Source organism: Heterodontus francisci, chromosome 13 (assembly GCF_036365525.1).
Source record: "Heterodontus francisci isolate sHetFra1 chromosome 13, sHetFra1.hap1, whole genome shotgun sequence".
Classification (NCBI taxonomy): domain Eukaryota; kingdom Metazoa; phylum Chordata; class Chondrichthyes; order Heterodontiformes; family Heterodontidae; genus Heterodontus; species Heterodontus francisci.
In genome coordinates, this window is record NC_090383.1 from 66997309 (window position 1) to 67018721 (window position 21413).

Here is a 21413-nt window from a genome sequence, read left to right on the forward strand (position 1 = left end):
GATGAGGTGTCATATAAAAGGTCAATACGCAAGATAAGGGCTCATAACATACACCTTCTCCTGCACTGAAATACACATTTATGTCTGCTAGAACTAAAACTAATTAACCCCATCTGCATTGAACTTATAGACAGCTCCTTACACATGGAGGTGAGCTGTCCACAAAAAATGAGCTAAAACAAAGGCACTTGCAGACGCCCCATCTCCTGCTACAATCACTAAAATAAAGTGTGAAAATACCTCATCTTATCAAAATAAGCTATTGTATAGCCCTTCAGGAACTGAAACCTGAAGTCATATGGGCGAGACCTTTCAAGGTAACCTGTTTTGGAGGACATCAGCCAGAAATCTCCAGCCACAGAGAGAACATCGAAAGCCATCTTTAATTCCAGCATAAGGCTGAGAGAGAGAGATCCGTTCTAGCCATAACAGTTGAACCCTGCTGAGACAGGTTTGCAACCAACTGCAGCAGAGAAATGAGAGTGACTTTTAAATAACTCCTCTGCCTGTGAAAATTGAACTAAGAAATAACAGCAACATCTTCAAACTGAAGTGTTGACTGCTAGAAGACTTCAACATCCCAGCAAATCCAAGACAACCAGCAAAAAGGCCTGCAACTTTAAAAACTTACCTTCCAAGAAGATCCCACAGGTTTTTCGTGAAAACAGCAGACGTTTACTTGAATTCTTAATGCCTCTTACCCTTTACCTTCTATCTATCTTTTATTGAGTGTGCATGTGAGGGTGAATGTTGAGAGTGAATGCATGCGTGGGTGCTGTTGTGATCATTTCAGGTGATTATTGTTCACTAAATATTTAATCTTCTGTTTCAAACCTACAAGAAAACCTGCCACTGTCTGTTTACTTGGCAAAGCACAGGGGATGAAACACTTGTTCAACAAAAACTGTGGTCAGTTGGGAGGTGACAAGTGGAAACCAGACACCCCATTTTCCACCTGCCCGTAACATGCAGGAAAATCTTGGCAGGGGCAGGGTTGTGTTCTATGCCATAGTGAGGAATAAGGTGGCTAAGATGCTGGATGAGATTGTAGGTGTGTTGGAATAATGGGATCCTGCATTGATCTGGTGCAGCTGGTAATAAAAAGGACATTGTTAAGACCAGGTGAGACAGGGGTCTTGGGTTCCCTCTCAACCTTCACCTGGTCTTACCGTAAAAGGGTTTAATTTTTAAACACACCATTTTTTTAGCCCCCCCTTGGTGAATCCTTGTTCACTGCTTTCCAATTATAAGGCAAAGAAAGCAGAATAAACAGGTTTTCTTAGGTTTAAAGAAGAAAGGTTGAAATCTATTAAACTTAAACTCTAATTCGGTTAACGCCTACGGATACACGATGCGCCCACGCTAGCATGCATATATGATACACACATGCAGATAGCAACAGAACAGAGCAGAAGAAATAAAGTGGAAAAGTTTGAGGTAATCCCTGAAGAGGGTTTTTGTTACAGACCTTTGTGCTCACTGTAGAGTCCTTGATTGTAGGTAGATCTTGCTTTTCGTTGGGGGCCCAGTATACTTCTTAAACCTTTTTCACTGTAGGAGACTTTTCTCTCTTGGGGTTCATGTGTCTTCAGTTGATTTGGAGTTCTGTGAGAAAGAGATGGGACCAGACAGGAGAGGCTGTGGTGAGCCAGCCAGGAGAGGTCCTTTCAGTCCAGGAGTAAACAGACAAACTGTTTGTACAATTCCAAAAAACCCAGGTTGCCAAGCAGGTTAGTCATGTGACTAGCTGGTATGACCACGTCTGTTTGTGGATTCTTTGGTCTTAGCTGACCCTGGAATGTCTCTTCTTACACACAATACCTGGTGCTCAAAGTCCATTGTGGGTTAAACTGGAGCAGGGAAAAGCCCCTTTGTCATTGCAAGCACTGGCTGTTAATATGCAAATATCTTTCCAGCCAAGGGCCTGGTGATTTTTTAAACAAGTCCTTTCTTCACTTCAGCAACAGTTTTTAAATCAATGTTCATATGACAAACTTAATATGCCTCATCCTTTGCCGGACGGGGGTCTAGCATGCCAACATCAATGCATTCAAGAAGCATCTCCCAGCTGCCACTGTGCTCCCGTGCCAATTCCATGTTATGCAGAGCAGGAGTAAGATCTGCAGCTACACATTGGAAGATGATCATAAGCAGCCATTTGTTTCAAGTTTGCAGTAAGGTGGGTCATGCACCCTTGCAGCAGCAAGTAACAAGATATGTGGAAAGGATTGGGCGCCTCCACTGACTCTTGCAGGAGTATCTGCTTATTAACTGGCTTCCTCAGAAGGAGATGTGAGCATCAGACTTTCAAAGTACCATTCTACCTTTTGTGAATAACATCAACAATCGGACTGAGTCCGAAAATGGCAAGATAAAGCACCTTCTCCACTCCTGCTCATCCATGAAGGAATACATTTATTTATTTATATTTAGAGATACAGCACTGAAACACGCCCTTTGGCCCACCGAGTCTGTGCCGACCAACAACCACCCATTTATACGAACCCTGCAGTAATCCCATATTCCCTACCACCTACCTACACTAAGGGCAATTTACAATGGCCAATTTACCTATCAACCCGCAAGTCTTTGACTGTGGGAGGAAACTGGAGCACCCGGCGGAAACCCACGCGGTCACAGGGAGAACTTGCAAACTCCGCACAGGCAGTACCCAGAATTGAACCCAGGTCCCTGGAGCTGTGAGGCTGCAGTGCTAACCACTGCGCTACTGTGCCGCCCTAATTTCAATGCTGGTGTCCCACAATAGTGTGCTGGATCAGGAGCACTCCTATTCTACATTCCTGCAGGGAGCCTCTTTCAAGCGTGTTGCAGAGTCAACATCTGATCTACAAACATTCTATGAAGGGTTCACCAGTTTTGCTGTGAGCCTGATGCATGAAAATCATCATTACCTCCAGCGTGCGTCAAGCAGCAGGACACGGGCATAGTGACTTCTGGTGACAAGGATGGCAGACACATGATGGCCGAACTATCTGCTACTGCAGCTTCTGATTCAGAATTTGTTGCCCTGCAAACACGCTATCATTGTGCAGAAGCACCTGGGCTCATCTCTGGGGAGACTTGCCCCCATCAGCCATTGGCGAGCATCTTGGTTGCCCATGGAGGCAGGGAGGCAGACATGGCTGCAGCAGTTATTGTTAATGAGGCCCAGCCAAGGTCCCATGACAAGCAAGCGAAGTACCATGTAGCCAGGGACCTTGTGCATCGGCTACATGGAATCTTGGCATACAGTGGAGCAGCAAGTTTCCAGCGAAGAGTGCTCTGTCTGGAACATCACATTCACAACTGGCAGCGAGGACTGGTAGATGAGATGGCATGTCTTGATGAAAGCACTGAGCTGAGTAATGCCTTGCACAATTGGCATGAGTTAGATTTGGATGAAGCAGGCCCCACTGTTCCAACTGACTTTCATGATCCCGCTGCTATAGTCAGGTGAGGAGAAGACGAAGAGCTCTCCACTTGTCCCTTTCCTTGTTTGACCGCAACAGGATTTATTTCTTTTTTAAAGTAGATGTACTTGCCAATCCAGTGAGTGTTTAACTATTTACATGCTATGATCATAAACGAACCAATTGGACAGGTTTTCTTACATTTAACAAAAAAAGAAGTTAGCTTTGTTGTACTTAAACTGATTGAAGTAAAATAATAAACTACGCTCCAACTTTCACACACACACATGAATTGGTTACAGATTGAGGAAGGATAGATTGGTTAGATTAGAGCCTGGAGAAATAAAAAGGGATATACAGTCTGTGGAGTTTGGTGACTCGGCTGTCTTCCGGCTGAACTCTGAACTCGGTGGTCCTGAGGCATCCGGCTTGCAGATGTGTCCAGCTGATTCGAGGTTTTCCTGGAGATAGCGATTCAGGTGATTTCCTTCACTAAGTCTCTGTCTGCAGCAGTGATAGGCCTAGATAGTTGCGGCCAGCCGGCAGGTTCCAAGTTTGTACGGTGGACTGGAGAGAGAGAGGGAGGAGGGACCCCCCACTTGGGTCTTCTCTGGTTGGTGTCTAGCTGCTTGTCTCTGTTGCCTTAGAGAAAACACCAGCTTCAATACACAGATGGTGGGCCTGTCACATGACCATCACCCAGTGATTCAACATGATGGCTCAGTGTGTATTTCCTCTTACAACTTAATTCGTTCATGTCTAGGAATTCCCTTCTCTCAACCAAGGTTTCATTGTTCAAGTGGTTAGGTTTGAATGATTCATCTCTATCAGTTTAATGTCCCAAGTGATGCCTTAATGTCTTGTTTATGGGTGCAGGACAGGTAATTCACTCAAAATTCCCCAAGTCATTGTTCTGGAGGGGACTGGCCAGATAATTTGTCTCCACCTCAAATCATTGGAATGTAGGGTATAATGATGCAAATTGCGGTGGCCATCTTAACTGCTAGCAGTCACCTTTTATCTGTTCCTTCTTCTGTTTAAAAAAAAATTAATTCAGGTTTCCAGCCAGTGGATTAAAAAAATCATCATTCAGCATAGCACATGTTCGTGACACCTCACAATTCACTGACGGTCAGGAGGACATCAGCCTCAAGCTACCACCCTTGGATGACAATGATCTTACCACCTGCTCTGGTGAGCATTTGACCATACTCTAAGACCCATTTTTCCAGCTGGCTTTGGTGATTCTGCATGCTGCACCAAGGGACAGTAGCCTCACATCACCATCCCTAAATGACAATGATCCTACCCCCTGGTCTAATGAGCTCTTGGACCATACATACACCTGCCTGCACACTGTTCCACTTCCCTCAACTGAGGAGCCATCTTCCCAGTGCCCTATCACACTGGGAGAGCCACCACTATGGAAGAAAACAATGACACTTGCATACCAACACCTTCTTCCTCGTGTTTTCCCAGCCCTGAGACAACCGTACAGAGCCTTCTGAGATTCCGTGGTTGTCAGCTGGTGTCTGTCAAACAACGTGGATGGCTGAAGATATTAAATGCCTGGGGAGCATTCAGTATAGGAACATAGGAACAGGAGTAGGCTATTCAGCCCATTGAGCCTGCCCTGCCATTCAATACGATCATGGCTGATCATCCACTTCAATGCCTTTTTCCCACACTAACCCCATATCCCTTTATGTCACTGGTATTTAGAAATCTGTCAATCTCTGCTTTAAACATACTCAATGACTGAGATTCCACAGCCCTCTGGGGGTAGAGAACTCCAAAGATTCACAACCCTCTGAGCAAAGAAATGTCTTCTCATCTTGGTCCTAAGTGGTTTCCCCCTTATTTTGAAATTGCGTCCCCTAGTTTTAGACTGACCAACAAGGGGAAACATCTTACCTGCCATCCCGGGAACAAGTCTGGTGAACCTTTGCTGGCTCACACACACAAACACTGGCTCGCTCTCAAGACAGGGGGACAGAATTTTATCCGGCCAGCAGGAGCAGGATTGGAGGCGTGGGAAGGGGGTGAGGGGTGGCTGTAAAATCAGGGTGATCATGCTCGCCTGGAAACCTGATGTCACGACATTGATTCTGGATTTTGTCAGCAGCGGGAAAGCACCGAAGCAGCATTGCTGCCACAATGTGGCAGGACTGCAATTTGAATTGGTGAACAGCTGTTAGAATGCATTTGCATTAAATTGAAGCCAATTTTATTGGGGGGGGGCGGTGGGGAGGCTTCAAATTTAGTCAAAGGCGCAAAGGGATCACATGCCTTCAGATCACTAACAAGGCCTCAGTGCTGCCACAGGAAGGCAGCCATGGTGAACAGTGGATAGAGGAAGGGGGGAGGGTGGTGGAGCCATTGTCAGCCTATGGTGCTGGGCTCTCTGCAAGTGTCGGTGCATTCTCGGGTGCTGGTCTCTCTGCAAAGGCTGGTGGATTCTTGGGTGCTGGGCTATCTGCATGGGTGGGCGTGTTTCGGGTGCTGAGCTCTTTGCAAGGATCGGTGCTGAGTGGCATTAGCACAGCTTCAGAGGGGAGTAGCAACAGGAAGGTCCCATGGCAAGATTGTCTCTCCGAGGGCAGCGCATGGGAGGGGCAGAGACCAGCTGGCATTGGTCTCATAACCCAGTCTTTGTGGATACCTGTGCTATGCAGGAGTGGCTCAGAGAGAGGGAGGGCCAGGATCTGGTTGGGCACCCCAGTGAAGCGTGAATAGGGGAGCGGCAGCAGCCGGCCATGCCAAGAAGGTCGTATCCACTCCAGAGCAGTTATCGGATTCGCCCCAACTACCTGTAAATGTCCAACTGGCAGTGACAGCGAAGACTATTTCTCCAGGGAAGCCGTTACTGACTTGTGCGCCATGCTGCATGATGAGCTGCAACCCATGAGCTTTGGTGAACATCCAATGCCCGTGGCCTAGAAGATCACCATGGCACTCAACTTCTACACGACTGGCTTTCCAGGGATCCACTCGGAGCATATGTGGGGTCTCCCAGGTAGCAGCCCATTGCTGCAATTTGGAGGTGACCAATGCCATGTTCAAGAGGGCCGGTGACAATGTGCAGCACCGAACCAATGCTGACAGTCAAGCAGAGAGGGCCATCGGCTTCGGTGCCATCGCTGGATTCCTCCAGGTGCAAGGTATCATTGATTGCACACACATGGACATCAAGGCTCCCATGGAGCAGCCAGCAGCCTTCAACAACAGGAAGGGCTTACATTCCATCAACGTCCAATTGGTCTCTGACCACCAGAAGCACGTCCTACAAGTATGCGCCTGGTTCCTGGCGAGCAGCCAGGATGCCTGCATACTTCAACAGTCCCAGGTGCCACAGCTTTTCAGACCACCTGCATACCTTCAGAGATGGATCCTCTGGGACAAGGGCTACCCATTGAAGAATTGGCGACTCACCCCTGTGAGAAACCCTTGCACTGCAGCAGAGGTAAGATACAACACCTACCACGGGTCCACCCGAGCGACCATGAAGCAGGCCATTTGGCTGCTGAAGATGAGATTCAGGTTTCTTGATCGATCCAATGCAGCTCTGCAGTATGCCCTGGCAAGGATACCATTTATTGTGGTGGTCTGCTGTGCTCTGCACAGTCTAGCAGAGCAAAGGGGGGAAGCGTTGCATGAAGAGAACATGATTGATCACCAGTCCTCATCCGATGAGGAGGATGTGGAGGAGGCTACTGAGCAGGCAGTATTGGATCTTGAACCCCTTGCATTGGAGGCCAGGGCCATTGAAAGACATGCAAGGGAGGCATGGCACAATCTCATACATACCTGGTTCCTGTTACCATGACGGCCTCTCAAAGTGAACTCCATAAAGACTCACCTCACTGTATTCCGTCGGTCATTTCCTTCCTATCGCACTCCAGTGCCTAGTGCTCAGGTTCACCACGCGCTCTGACACATCTAAGAAGCTCACAAAACGTGGCGTGCCTACGCTGGCAGCCCATTGAGGGAACAAGAGTGATGGTTGCATCTGATAAGGCAGCAATGAAAGCATAAACCATTTAGAACAATGATTTTGACCTCCATTTATTCACACAATTGCAGCAACCAATGACAAGGCCAAAGTTAATACACCCGTGAAACCCAAGTGCATCCAGGGGCTCTTCTTTATACATTTTGATGTGCTTCCACGTGATGTGACCCCTGCGCTGGCAGCTGAGGTGGAGGCAGACTGCTGATTGGGCTGTCCCTTGGCCTTGGATGACTTTGGCAACTGTCCTCTGGCTGCCTGAAGCCTGGAGGGCCTGGCTATCTGGGAGCTTCCTGCAGAGCTGCAGGAGCTTCCTCAGTAGCTGCCCAGTTACTGGAGCTGGGGTCACTGGTACACAGGCTGAGGAGCTGCTGTCCATACTCAAAACGCCCTGAGGGAAGCCCCCAGATATGGAGGGCAACTTCTCTTGCTCCCTTTCAAGGCTTACTTGCACCTCCCTGCTAACCTGAGACGGACGAGGACCTGGTGGAGACTCCAGGCACCTCGTCCCTCTCTCGCCTTGCCACTGCTGCGTAGAGCTCATGGCCAAGGGGATGGTGTGCAGGTCTGCGCGCATTAGTGAGATTTGGCTCTCCATGAGGGTCTTCAATGGAGGAATCCATGTGCTCACGCCTGAGACATGGCAGCACTCATGGATGGATGGACTCCTCCATGGCTGCACATTGCCTCTGGCAGCTCCACCAGATGTTCCCTTATCTCTCTGTGCAACTCCAGCATGTTCTGTGCTGCCAACATCAGAGGCTCGTCATCTACCTGGGGCTCAGCATGGGCCCAGCCTCTCACAGTACTCCGACTGTTAATTGCCTCACATGTCGCAGCCTCCGTCAGCTGCTCGGGCATGAGTGTGGTGCCCTCAGCAGCTTGTCACTCTGAATCTAAGCCCAAGTGTATAACCACTGATGTGAGAATATTGCGCTGGTGGAGGGTGCAGGGGAATGATGTGACGGTGCATCATCTGACTGCTCCCCCTCCTCCTCAGAGGTTGACGGCAGGCTGCGTCCCAGCAGCTGTGCTTGCCTTCGAAATGCCACAATCTGCATGAGAGAACACAAACATTTATGGGTTAGGTTGTTCAGATCTCCTCATGCCAACCATGCGTGATGTGGATCTCCAGAAGTGTGGTGAAGGACACATGAACACAATGTCTCCTCACTCTCTTGGGTGGACATTCTAGTCTCACCATCCGCAATTATTTAGCCACCTTGGGCCCAGCTAGCTCCTGAGCCTCCTGCTCTGCCAGCGGCACAGCATGCATATCAGGGATCCCACTGCCAGTTCTCAATATCCTGGTGTTATGGGCCCGTTTCTCCAACAAACAGAAAAAGGGACACAGTTAGAACTCACAGAAAGAACAGGCCATCTTCTTTCAGGGCTCATCCCCACAGCACCCTACCACCGGCCCCCCCGTCCTCTGATGGGGTCTCCAAAATGGCTTCTCCTCATGTCTGCTCTGAGGGGATGTAGCAGGGATGAGCTCTGAAAGACGGCCTGTTGCCGAGATGCACACATGCATCTGAAAGGATGTACTGATGCCTTATCCCTTTGCCACCTGCTGGTTGATCGTTGATCACTCCCTCCTCATGTAGTGCTTCCTCCCGAGTAGCCACATGCAAGCCCCAAAGAGGAGATTGGTATGGAGGACTCACATTGGCATTGACCCTCTTGCGGCATTGGACCCAGTGCTGGGAGGGTGATCCCATGGCTGCTGACATCCTCTGCTATCTCTGTCCAGGCTTGCTTGGTCAAACGGGAGGATCTTTTCTTGACATCCTTTGGGAAGAGGTGCTCCTGCCTTTGCCTTGTAGGCTGGAGTAGAATTTCCAGGGAGGCATTGCTAAACCTTGGGGCCACCCGATGTCTTACCTCAGACATGGTCCCAGTTGGCTCCCAGTCCATCCATTGGGTTCTCAGTCCTGGTGCAGTGGAGCAGGGGAGTCCAGCAGCAACAACAGCAGTGAGGGAGGTCCAGCAGCAACAACAGCAGTGAGGGAGGTCCAGCAGCAAAAACAGCAGTGAGGGAGGTCCAGCAGCAACAACAGCAGTGAGGGAGGTCCAGCAGCAACAACAGCAGTGAGGGGGGTCCAGCAGTAACAGCAGCAGTGGAGGGGGAGGGATTCAGCAGCAACAGCAGCAGTAGTAGTAGTGGGGTTGGGGGCATCCAGTAGCACCCCAGAGTCACTGCATCAGTGAAAAGCAGCAGTACAAACAGGACCAGGACTGGCAGCACTTTAAAGATGGTGCCAGCACTTGCATTTTCATCAGCTGATGCTGCCATCAACACCTCGTAGTCCGCCCCTGTCCTGCAATAGGATGGGTCCTGCACCTTGGTTATGGTAATTGGCCAGCCACCGTGTGATTGCAGTCAGCTGGCCGCACATAAGACATGCAGCGATGGCACCCGCTTCTGGTGCTGCCGCCCGGAAACATGCCGAGCTCACAAAATTCAACCCAGAATGTGCAGTTTGTGCCATGTGAGTGAACCACCCAACCACCAGTGCACAGAGCCCATGATTTCTTGGTGAAGTGTGAATGTGGATTCTCTTGCTGGTTCCACCTTTGCTGCTTTCCACTTGGAGTGGACCCCCCACAAATACTCTTGATTCTTAATGCAGACTATAGGAGAAAACTTTCTGCGTAGAAGGGTGAAAACTCTTTCACAGTAGCTATGGTGAGTCCCAAGATAGGGCCAAATATCTCACAAGTAATCTCAGTCAGCAGTGTCCCTTTAACAATGTATTTCTCCTTTAATGAATCGGTCCTGGCAACCTGTGCCTTCTAAACAGTGGCGCAGCTGACAAACACAAAAGTCCTGTCACAACTCATTCAATTGCATGTTGCTGTGAGGGCAGGCACTTCTTCAGCCATCCCTGAACCCAAATGTGTTGATTCTCTCGGAGAAACAAGGTGTAAATTGGCTGCATTGGAAATTCCTAGCCTTGCAGAGCTGCAAATCCTGTCTTAGGCCCTTCCTGCCCCTGGAATTTTGGAATTGCTGTTTCTTCTAAGGGGCAAATGCATCTCAACCTATTGTTTATGACAAGATTCCATTAAGCTGCTCCAATTAACACCAGCTATGTGCCATTTATGCATCCATCCCCCAACCAGGAGATAGGAGACATTCTCTATCAGCAAGGCTGCTGCGTTGAGATTCTGGGTGAAGCACCTCTTGAGGTATGTGCAGCTTCCGCAGTAGCAACCATTTAAATTCCATTGCTGCTGCCAAAGTGGAGGCCTGACCTTTAAAGCATGTCAAAATTACCATTGTGTCACCGCTCCTCGTCCACCGCCGCCATTGTCAACTGTCACCCCGCAAGGGGGAGTGCCCACCTCTTACCAATTGTATGCGCCTGTCGAGAGGTGCCCTCTTAGCCCTGCAAGCTCTTTTGCAGTGGCCTGAGAGGACTCTGTAAAGATCCATGCCATCTTTAATGCAGGCAGTTGCCGAGGTTATCCCTGGCTTTGACTTCACAGGCACTGTAACTGTGTATGGGCTGGAAGTCCGCCCCCTGCAGTTGCGGCATTAGCAAGTGCATCCACAGATTAAACATAGGTGTTCAGCAAAGCGGTTGTCCAATCTGCATTTGGTCTCCCAATGCAAAGGAGACTGCATCCTGAGCAATGAATACAGTGTACTAAATTGAAAGTACCACCAGTAAATCACTGCTTTGCCTGAAAGGAGTGTTTGGGGCCCCAGACAATGGAAAAGGAGGAGGTAAAAGAGCAGGTGCTGTATCTCCTGCATTTGCCTTGGAAGATGCGGTGGGAAGGGCAGCGGGTGGATTGATGGAAGAGTGGACCAAGGTGTTGCGAAGGGAATGGTCCCTTTAGAACAGTAAAAAGGAGGGGAAGATGTGTTTGATCTCACTGGAAGTGGTGGAAATGGTGGAGGATGATCTGTTGAATGTGGAGGCTGATGGGGTGGAAGGTGAGGACAGGGGCAACCCTATCGCGGTTCTAAGAGGGAGGGGAAGGGTGAGGGACGGAATGTAGGAAATGGAACTAACATGGTCAAGAGTACTGCCAACTACAGTGAAGGGGACTCCCCAGTTGTGCAAAAAACAAACTGTATCGTGTATTGGAAGCATTGGTAATGAAATGAGTGGCCTCCAACAAACATAACCATCTTCCTTTGTTCTTGGAATAATTCAAAGAGTTTCCCCCGATTCCCACTGACTTCAGCTTTACTAGGACTCCTTGATGCCACACTCAGTCAAATGTTGCTTTGATGTCAAGGGCAGTCACTCTCACTTCACCTCCGGAACCACATGGTCCTGGCGAAATTCTGATCTCCCCAATGGTTCTTTTTCCTGAATTTCTTCCCCAATTCATCTTCCCAGGACTCCCTCCCTCAAATTCTCCCCTTCCCAATTCCCTCTCCCCATCCCGCTGAATCTCTCTCCCCAATTCTCTCCTTTCCCCGCTCTCTCCTTCTCCTGAATCCCTCTCCCCATCCTACTGAATCTCTTTTTCTTCAATTATCTCCCCATCTCTTTAATGTCTCTCCCCAATTCTCTCCTTCCCCTGAATCTTCCCTGTGCTCCCCAATCCCTTGAATGTTTCTCCCCATTCCCTGAATTCCCCATCCTGCCGAATCCACCCTCACTCCATCCCCCTGCATCTTCCCTCTCCCTATCCGCTTGCACACTGCCCTCCCCATCCCCCTGCACCCACTCTCCCCATCCCTCTCGATCTCCTCTCTCCCCATCCCTCCTCTCCCTGCTGAATTCTAGCCCCTTCCTCCTGAATCACCTCCATTCCCTTGAACCACCCTATTCCACCCTGCAACCCTCCTCTCCCATTCCCATCCATCCCTATCTATCCCTGTCTCTACCCCCTCCCTATTTTCCTCTCCCATCCCCTCTCTCCCATTCCCCCTAAACCCCTCTTTCCCCAATCCCTGAATGTCACCTGGCTCCCTTCCCCTGTTGTCCCCTCACCCTCTGAAACCCCCTCCACATGTTCCCCTCCTCCCCCCCTCTCCCCTTTCCTCCTCCCCTCTCTCCTCCCCTTCCCTTCCCTTCCTTCTCTCCTTCATCCCCCTTCCATCTCTCCCCATACCCCCTTCTCATCTCCCCTTCCCCTATCCCCTTTCTCATCTTCCCTACCCCTATCCCCCTTATCCCCCCTCCTCTCAACCCCCTCTCCTCATTCCCTCCCCCTCCTCTCATCCCCCTTTGCCTTCCCATCCCCCCGACCTTCGCTCATCCCCCCAACCTTCCCTCATTCCCATCCCTCCGCCCCTTTCCTCATCCCCCCTTTCCTCCTTCATCCCCCGACCTCACCTCATCCACCCCCTCTCCTCATCCCCCTCCCCACATCCTCATTCCTCCATCCCGTCATCATTTCCCCCATCCCCATTCCCCCCTTCCCCCACCATCCTCATTCCCCCCATCCCCCACCATCCTCATTCCCCCCATCCCCCACCATCCTCATTCCCCCCATCCCCCCCATCCTCATTCCCCCCCATCCCCCCCCATCCTCATTCCCCCCCATCCCCCACCATCCTCATTCCCCCCATCCCCCACCATCCTCTACCCCCCTACCCCCACCATCCTCATTCCCCCCATCCCCCACCACCCTCATTCCCCCCATTCTCTTTCCCCCCATCCCCCACCATCCTCATTCCCCCCATTCTCTTTCCCCCCATCCTCATTCCCCCCCATCCCCCACCATCCTCATTCCCCCCCATCCCCATCCCCCCATAATCATCCCCCACCACCCCCCCCATCCTCATTCCCCCCCATCCCCAACCATCCTCATTCCCCCCATCCCCATCCCCCCATAATCATCCCCCACCATCCTCATTCCCCCCCTCCCCCACCATCCTCATTCCCCCCCATCCCCCCTCCCCCACCATCCTCATTCCCCCCTCCCCCACCATCCTCATTCCCCCCATCCCCTACCATCCTCATTCCCCCCATCTTCAATCCCCACCATCCCTCACACCCATCCCCCTCCTCATTTCCTCTCCCCATCCTCATTCTCCTCCCCCTCCCACCTCCCCCATCCTCTTTCTCCTCCTCCCCCATCCTCATTCTCCTCCCCCACCCTCCTCCCCCATCATTCTGCTCCCCTTCCCTCCTCCCCATTCTCCTCCCCCTCCTCATTCTCCTCCCTCTCCCTCCTCCCCCATCCTCATTCTCCACCCCCTCCCTCCTCATTCTCCTCCCCCTCCCTCCTCCCCATCCCTCCTCCTCATCCTCCCTCCTCCCTATCCCTCATTCTCCTCCCTATCCTCATTCTCCTCCCCTCCTCATTCTCCTCCCTATCCTCATTCTCCTCCCCTTCCCTCCTCCCCCATCCTCATTCTCCTCCCCCTCCCTCCTCCCCCATCCTCATTCTCCTCCCCCTCCCCCTCCCCCTCCCTCCTCCCCATCCTCATTCTCCTCCCCCTCCCTCCTCATTCTCCTCCCCCCTCCCCATCCTCATTCTCCTCCCCCTCCCTCCTCCCCGATCCTCCTTCCCCATCCCCCTCCCCATTCTCCTTCCCCATTCCCCTCCCCTCCTTCCCCATCCCCCTCCCCCATTCCCCTCCCCATCCCCCTTCCCCTCCCCATCCCCCTTCCCCTCCCCCATCCTCCTTCCCCATTCCCCTCCCCCATCCTCCTTCCCCTCCCCCATCCTCCTTCTCCTTCCCCATTCCCCTCCCCCATCCTCCTTCCCCATCCTCCTTCCCCATTCCCCTCCCCCATCCTCCTTCCCCTCCCCCATCCTCCTTCCCCTCCCCCATCCTCCTTCCCCATCCTCCTCCTTCCCCATTCCCCCTCCCCCATCCTCCTTCCCCATTCCCCTCCCCCATCCTCCTTCCCCATTCCCCTCCCCCATCCTCCTTCTCCTCCCCCATCCTCCTTCCCCATTCTCCCCCATCCTCCTTCCCCATTCTCCCCCTCCCCCATCCTCCTTCCCCATTCTCCCCCTCCTCCTTCCCCATTCTCCCCCTCCTCCTTCCCCATTCTCCCCCTCCCCCATTCTCCCCCTCCCCCATCCCCCTCCCTCCTTCCCCCTCCCCTCCCCCATCCTCCTTCCCCCTCCCCTCCCCCATCCTCCTTCCCCCTCCCCTCCCCCATCCTCCTTCCCCCTCCCCTCCCCCTCCCCCATCCTCCTTCCCCCTCCCCTCCCCCATCCTCCTTCCCCCTCCCCTCCCCCATCCTCCTTCCCCATCCTCCTTCCCCCTCCCCTCCCCCATCCTCCTTCCCCCTCCTCCATCCTCCTTCCCTCCCCCCTCCCCCATCCTCCTTCCCCCTCCCCTCCCCCCTCCTCCATCCTCCTTCCCCATCCTCTCCCCCCTCATCCTCCTTCCCCATCCTCCTTCCCCCTCCCCTCCCCCATCCTCCTCCCCTCCCCCATCCTCCTTCCCCCTCCCCTCCCCTCCCCCATCCTCCTTCCCCCTCCCCTCCCCTCCCCCATCCCCCTCCCCCCCCCCCCCTCCCCTCCCCCATCCTCCTTCCCCCTCCCCTCCCCCATCCTCCTTCCCCCTCCCCTCCCCTCCCTCCTTCCCCCTCCCCTCCCTCCTTCCCCCATCCCTCCCCTCCCTCCTTCCCCCTCCCCTCCCTCCTTCCCCCTCCCCTCCCTCCTTCCCCCATCCCCCTCCCCTCCCCTATCCCCCATCCCCCCTCCCCTCCCCCCATCCCCCTCCCCTCCCCCATCCCCTCCCCATCATCCCCTCCCCTCCCCCCATCCCCCTTCCCCCTCCCCTCCCCCATCCTCCTTCCCCCTCCCCTCCCCCATCCCCTCCCCCATCCTCCTTCCCCCTCCCCTCCCCCATCCTCCTTCCCCCTCCCCTCCCCTCCCCCATCCTCCTTCCCCCTCCCCTCCCCCATCCTCCTTCCCCCTCCCCTCCCCCATCCTCCTTCCCCCTCCCCTCCCCCATCCTCCTTCCCCCTCCCCTCCCCCATCCTCCTTCCCCCTCCCCTCCCCCATCCTCCTTCCCCCTCCCCTCCCCCATCCTCCTTCCCCCTCCCCTCCCCCATCCTCCTTCCCCCATCCCCCATCCTCCTTCCCCCATCCTCCTTCCCCATCCCCTCCCCCATCCTCCTTCCCCATCCCCTCCCCCATCCTCCTTCCCCTCCATCCCCCTTCCCATCCCCATTCCCCCCCTTACCTATTACCCCACTTCCCCCCAACCCATCACCCGACACCCCACCGCACCCTCCTCTGTGGGTGTTTGATCCAATCACTGATCCGTGACAGGAAGTGAGTCAGAGGGCGCTGGGGTGGCGGTGACTTTGCTTCTCGCTCTGCCATGTCATATCCGCCTGTTTCGGCCTCTCAGATGGACCGGGACTTGGAAGCCGGTGAGACGGGGTCGGACTGTGAGCCGGGACGAGGCCCAGATCGTGACATGAGCGACGAGAATGGGAGCGAGTGGAAGCGCCGGCGGTGGCGGCGGGAGGAGGCGCTGGGATTCAGGCCGCAGAAGGAGATCCTGTACAACCAGCTGCTGCCGTACTCGGATCGCCTGGACCACGAGTCCAACTACCTTCTCGGCCAGATTAAAGGCAACCTGGGCCGGGCTGTGCAGCTCCGGGAGCTGTGGCCTGGAGTTCTGTTCTGGACCAGAAAACTTTCAACGTGAGTGTGAACCGGCCACTGAGAAAGTGTAAGCGGGGCGGGGCGGCCTTAACTTCATCCCCGAGTCCGGCTCCCGGATCCTCACTCGCCCTCGGTTATTATAGTTTAAATAACTGTGTACCCGGGGTGATAGTGTGCCGGGAGGTGTTTGTAAAGGTCCAGGCCTAACGAGGGTCACTTTCGCCTCTCTAGGCCCTAAAGACAGTAAACTTGCTGGTGATAAAATTGATGTTTAAAAATAGAAATAAATCCCTCAAAAACGAACGTAGCTCTTTGCTGCGACCTCACGAACCTTGCCAGAAGTCACGAAGGGGAAGAGGGAGGATGAATAATAATGGTTTTTAAAAAGCTTATTTTAGCTCACCTTTCACCAAGTTGAAATGTTGTGTTGCCCTGTGCTTGAGGTACAGCTGACTATGACACGACACTTTTACCAATTGACACAGTTTGATCTGTGTTTTTAAGGAAGGGACGCGCTGGAAGTGCTGATGTTACATGAACCGCTTTTTGGATTCAAATTCAGTGTTTTGGTTCAAATTGCATAAATATCTTAGTTCTTTAACACCCCAGCCCCATCTCCATGTTGGTAGTTCTTTTGGGCACTGTTTTCTAAAAAAAAAATTGGAAGGTTTTACCCTAGGTGCTTAGTCATGGTCTGGCGTTTGTACTTGGTGTTTGAGGTTCTTTCAAATAAAAAGTATTTTTGGACTGCATAGGATATGTGATTCTGGAAATTTCGTAGTTTTAAAGGAATATTTTGATCAGATAATTTATCAGGAATCTTCTATTTGTAAGCTATAGCTTTGGACGCCACCAAATTATTAAACTTTTGAATATATTCCTGGTTTCCTTGCCTTTCTATAAAAATGTCATCAGAGCATTTAAGAAATAAATTGCCCTGTGAGGCTATTTGATCAAGATATATTTCTTTTCTTCTGGATAAAAAGAAAATTAGATATTGTGTGCCTGCTGATATCCAGCTTAAGAGCTACACATGTAGTGGCCTGAGAATTGATTGCTTTTGCCCATTTGGCTGAGAAATGGCACATTTGTATTTGGTAAATACTGGTTTAAGTGGAGGTGTGGAAGATGATCTAAAGTGTGTTCGTCATTAACTAAATGTGGTAATCTTTTCTCTGCTTTTATTTCCTCTCCAAACATTCACATTTGTAAAAAGATCTCTTAATATTTGGTAACTTAATGTTGTTCATAGCCCTCATTGTACATTACCAATTTCAATCTCTAGTGTGGTTGTTTAATTTAATTAAAACAAAATTTACCAGTAATTTAATATTTTGTTTCAGCACCCTTTAATGTTGCAACATTATTTGATTCTATGCCAGCAAAATGTTTTGAATAACATTGAAATAAGATATGCAGCATGCATTTTGAAATTACATTTGTTCAAAATGTTCTTATGGATTTGTTTACTCTCCCATAAAAGATTCTGTGGGACATTTTGAAGAACAAAGTTTTTCTGCTGGCCTGGTTAACAGTTGCCTGTCAACCAACAGTGCCAAAAAAATTATTCATTTATTCATTTGCTTTTGTAGGAACATTGCTGTGTGCAAATTTGTTGTTGTGTTTGCTTGCATAACAGCAGTGACCACACACTACAGATGATAAGGTGTTATATAAACACATGTTTTTCTTTTCCCATGTTTACCCTCACCCTTTCACGTTCCAATTAAAGTGGAAAAAATAGGATTTAAAACTCTGGACTTAACAATGCTAGATTTAAATTAAACCCTCACACTTGTGTTTTGTTGATGGGAATAAACTATTGACGTGGATTGTTTCTAGGAGGTAGTTGCAAATGATCATAAATGGTTTGTGTTTTCATCTGAATTTCTTGATGTGTTGCTAACTTGGATGATAGCCATCACACAGCAACCTTACTGGTGGAAATATTTTTGTTAATTTCTACTGGTTTTCCCCTAGTGTTGTAAATTATGTAATGAATGCTCTGATATGGTTCATGCTTCAGTATGGATAAAGATAGGCTGTGGTCCTTTCTGACACGTGAAGCAACTCCATTGGTGAGGCTGACAGATGTTTTCTTGGACTGTTATGTCAAATTATATAACACTTGAAGGTTTTCAACTGAAAGCATTAGTTGAAGTGATTATCATAAAAATCAGTTGGTGCATTATGATGTCACTGTCATTGTGATATCGTGTTAGTGGGAACAATATTTATTTCTACTTGTATTTCACTGCATTTCTATACCTATACCTGCAATTCCTAAGGTTGCTGCTGACTTGAGTGCATGCACTGTGGAGACACTTGTCATGTATCAGATTGTAATATTTCTCAGCACAAAAATTGATAGTCTACTCAAGCCATAACTGCATTTGAGTTTTTCTAAATTATTTTCAAAACAGAGTGGAGCTTAAGTTTTTCTAAGGTTACCAATCTTGCACCAAGTCCTATTCACCTATTATTTAACTCCTGTCCTCAGTCCCTACATTAGTTCCTGGTTTCCCAGTGCCTCACATTAAAAATTCTGATCGCCATGTTGATCCGATCACTTACTGGCCTTCACTATATTTGAATCTTCTCCATTCCTACAGTTTCCCTTCCTGAATCCTCCGTTTCTCTGAAACCAGCCTCCTACGCATCCTGCTCTCCCTTTGTCCCACCATTGGCAGCCTTGACTTCAGCCACCCAGGCCCCATATTCTGAACTTTGCTCCCTAAATCGTTTGGCCTCTTCTCCTTTAAGACCCTTCTTGGTTAAAGAGGTGGGTTTTTAAAGAGGGTGTTAAAGGAGAGCGTTTGGCCATCCTTCCGAATATCTTTTTGGCTCAGCGCCCACTTTTTTTTTGATTATCCTTTGTGAAGTGCAATGGGATGTTCTATGAATTTAACCAGCGCTTTTAACAATGTTGTAATTTACAACATTTAAAAGGAAAAGTATTTTTTATGCACTTTTAGTTTCAGATGTTACAAAGAAAGAGGCAAAAAGATGATTAAGGCAGAGTTGATGAGATTGAGAAGCAAACAAAGGATGATTATAGTACCTATGTTTTATTTTGTTTATACTGAGAGTTCATAACCAACTACTCCAAATAAGAGTTTTTTTAATACAAAGTTGTGTCCTTCCTCGGGCGATAGATTTTGTTTTTCTAGATTTGGAAACAAATTGGAGAAATTTTCCGAAGTCTTTCTAGGTAAAGCAAACTACAGGAAAAGTAGTGCTTTTTTAACTTGCGGGTGACCTCAAAGAGACACCTTTTGCTTTATAGTGAAGGTTCAAAAACATGGAAATTTATTTGTGTAGCTTTGCTATCTCCATTTATCCAACAGTTCATAAGGAAAACAATCAAAAAGCATTCAATTCACTGTCTCTGGACAGAAGCTTCAGAAACTTTTGTTGAAATAATGTTTCTGGTGATTTGCACCCCTCTTGCACATTCCAATATCCCCTTGCAATGTAATCTTTGACTTGAGTGAGTTATGCCACAAGAGATCTGCTAGTGCATAAAAATATATATACTGGATAGTTGGTACTTGTTATGATATGCCAATAACAAATTAGTGTTGAGCATTACAAGTATTGGATGCTTTCAGATGGTGAAATGTGTTTGAGATAAATAGATACAGAAATGACCATGAAAGCAAGTGTAAGAGACCATGGAGACACACAAAGAAGGAACAGAAAAGGGTACAAAAGGAGCAAATAAACTATTGGAGGAAGGAGAGATGGACTTTTGTTTTCAAAAAAAGGGTCCATGAGTAATGCCACGAGATGTTAAACTAGTGTTGTCCAATACGATTTCGATGCTTACCAAACATGTGGTGATCAGGTCACCATTTTCGCCACGTGATACAAAATATATGCAATATTAATAAAACAAATGCACAATCTTTTGAAAATAGATTTTATGTTTTAAATTGTCAGCAATCAAGACCAATACACAGTAAAACAAGGTAACTTTATAATTATACTCAGTAAAATATAGTAACTATTATTTATCTGGAAAAAAATAAGTAGTCTGTACTGACAAAATAAACATAGCATAATCAGATACTGTATTTATTATTGCAAATTTAAATATTCAGTGCAACACTTTGCAATATTTTTCTTTCACCAACGTCCTGAAATTGGGGAGAAACATTTTGCAGACTGAGCATCTCAACTCTGCGGTTGATACTTCAAATTCATGAAAGTTACTGCAGAAAAAGTGGATGAATTCATAGTCACGTTGAGCTGAATATCAAACAGCTTTGTGATGCCTGAGTGGAGAACTATGAACTTATTTTCCTTCAAACGCTGATTCCACAGCATCAAGACAAATTCATCTTTCGGCTGCTGATTGATCTGACTTTGAAGCGAAAGCAAATCCGCTTTGAAGCCATGCCTGTCCAGTGAGTGAATACTGATGAGAATTATAGATGTTAAAGTGAAATGGATCTTGCATGAACTGAAAGGCGAGCCAGAAACGTTCAAAATCAGGGAAGCTCTTGTCAAATTTGCTGAGCAGATTCTCCAACCGCTTCCCGTAGTGCTGCCGGTCAAAATCAGTATCTTCTGCATACTGCTGCAGATTTGAAAAGTGCTTGAAATCCTGACTCTTCATGTGTGACACAAAAAGTTTCAGTTTTGATTGAAACTCCCACACATGCTGTGCAAAATCGCAAATCAGCTTTCCCTGTCTTGAGGTTTTTGGGTTTCGTTCATTCAAGTGGGTAGTGATGTCAGTCAGAAGACGCAAGTCACGTTGCCACATTTCATCCCCAATCAGAGTAAGTTGCCAACTTTCTTGGCAAAAAGGTCTTGGATTGGAGTAGGAACGCAGCAAATTGTTGCAAGACCTTTCCACAACTACGCCACCGTACATTTGCAAAGTAGATGATTTCGGTGAAATTTGACTCCACTTTTCCAACAACTCCACAAACTATTGCTGGTTCAGAGTGCTACCACGAATAAAATTGATTTTGGCAACCCTCCCCACCCGTGTTCATCAAATCTTTCAATGTGTCTTCCCATTTCAGCAGACATTTTCTTGGTGCAAAATGCAGTGAACCAAGGCCAAATCATCACCAACAAGGCCATTCGCAGTCAGATGCTGCTTCAGCAGACTGACAAATCCAGATTTTTGTCTAATCATCGCAGATGTACCAGTCGTCGTGAATGAAGCTAACTTCTTCAAATCCAATGCACATTTTTCCACGAGGGAAGCGTCAAGAATATCAACGCCACGAGTGGGGTCTTTGAGCTCACAAATTGCCAGCGTTTCTTCATAAATCTCCAAGTCTTTGACCACAAATTGAATCCAAAAAACGAGCTTTGCAGTGTCTCGGATGTTACATGACTTGTCTATTGCTATCATAAACGAGACAGTTCTTCACCTGAGCATGCAGTTGGGCTTGAAGATTTTGCATCAAACCTTGACTTTG

The 21413-nt window shown here is 49.2% G+C and overlaps 2 protein-coding genes across 4 annotated transcripts in view; one reads left to right on the forward strand and one right to left on the reverse strand.

Annotated features, from left to right (window-relative positions):
* The window catches only part of LOC137376416 (acylphosphatase-2-like), a 160277-nt gene extending 143850 nt beyond the window's left edge, over nt 1–16427 (reverse strand). The window contains exon 1 of the mRNA XM_068044935.1: nt 16376–16427. The gene's annotated coding sequence lies outside the window, so the exon portion shown is untranslated. The remainder of the gene's footprint in view (nt 1–16375) is intronic.
* Nucleotides 15659–21413, forward strand: part of LOC137376413 (proteasome activator complex subunit 4-like) — a 227538-nt gene continuing 221783 nt past the window's right edge. For 2 of the 3 annotated variants that reach the window (XM_068044928.1, XM_068044930.1), the window contains exon 1: nt 15659–16011. In XM_068044928.1, the coding sequence (XP_067901029.1) occupies nt 15683–16011 (329 nt within the window). In that variant the 5' untranslated portion in view covers nt 15659–15682. The remainder of the gene's footprint in view (nt 16012–21413) is intronic. The other variant, XM_068044929.1, reaches the window with a different exon arrangement.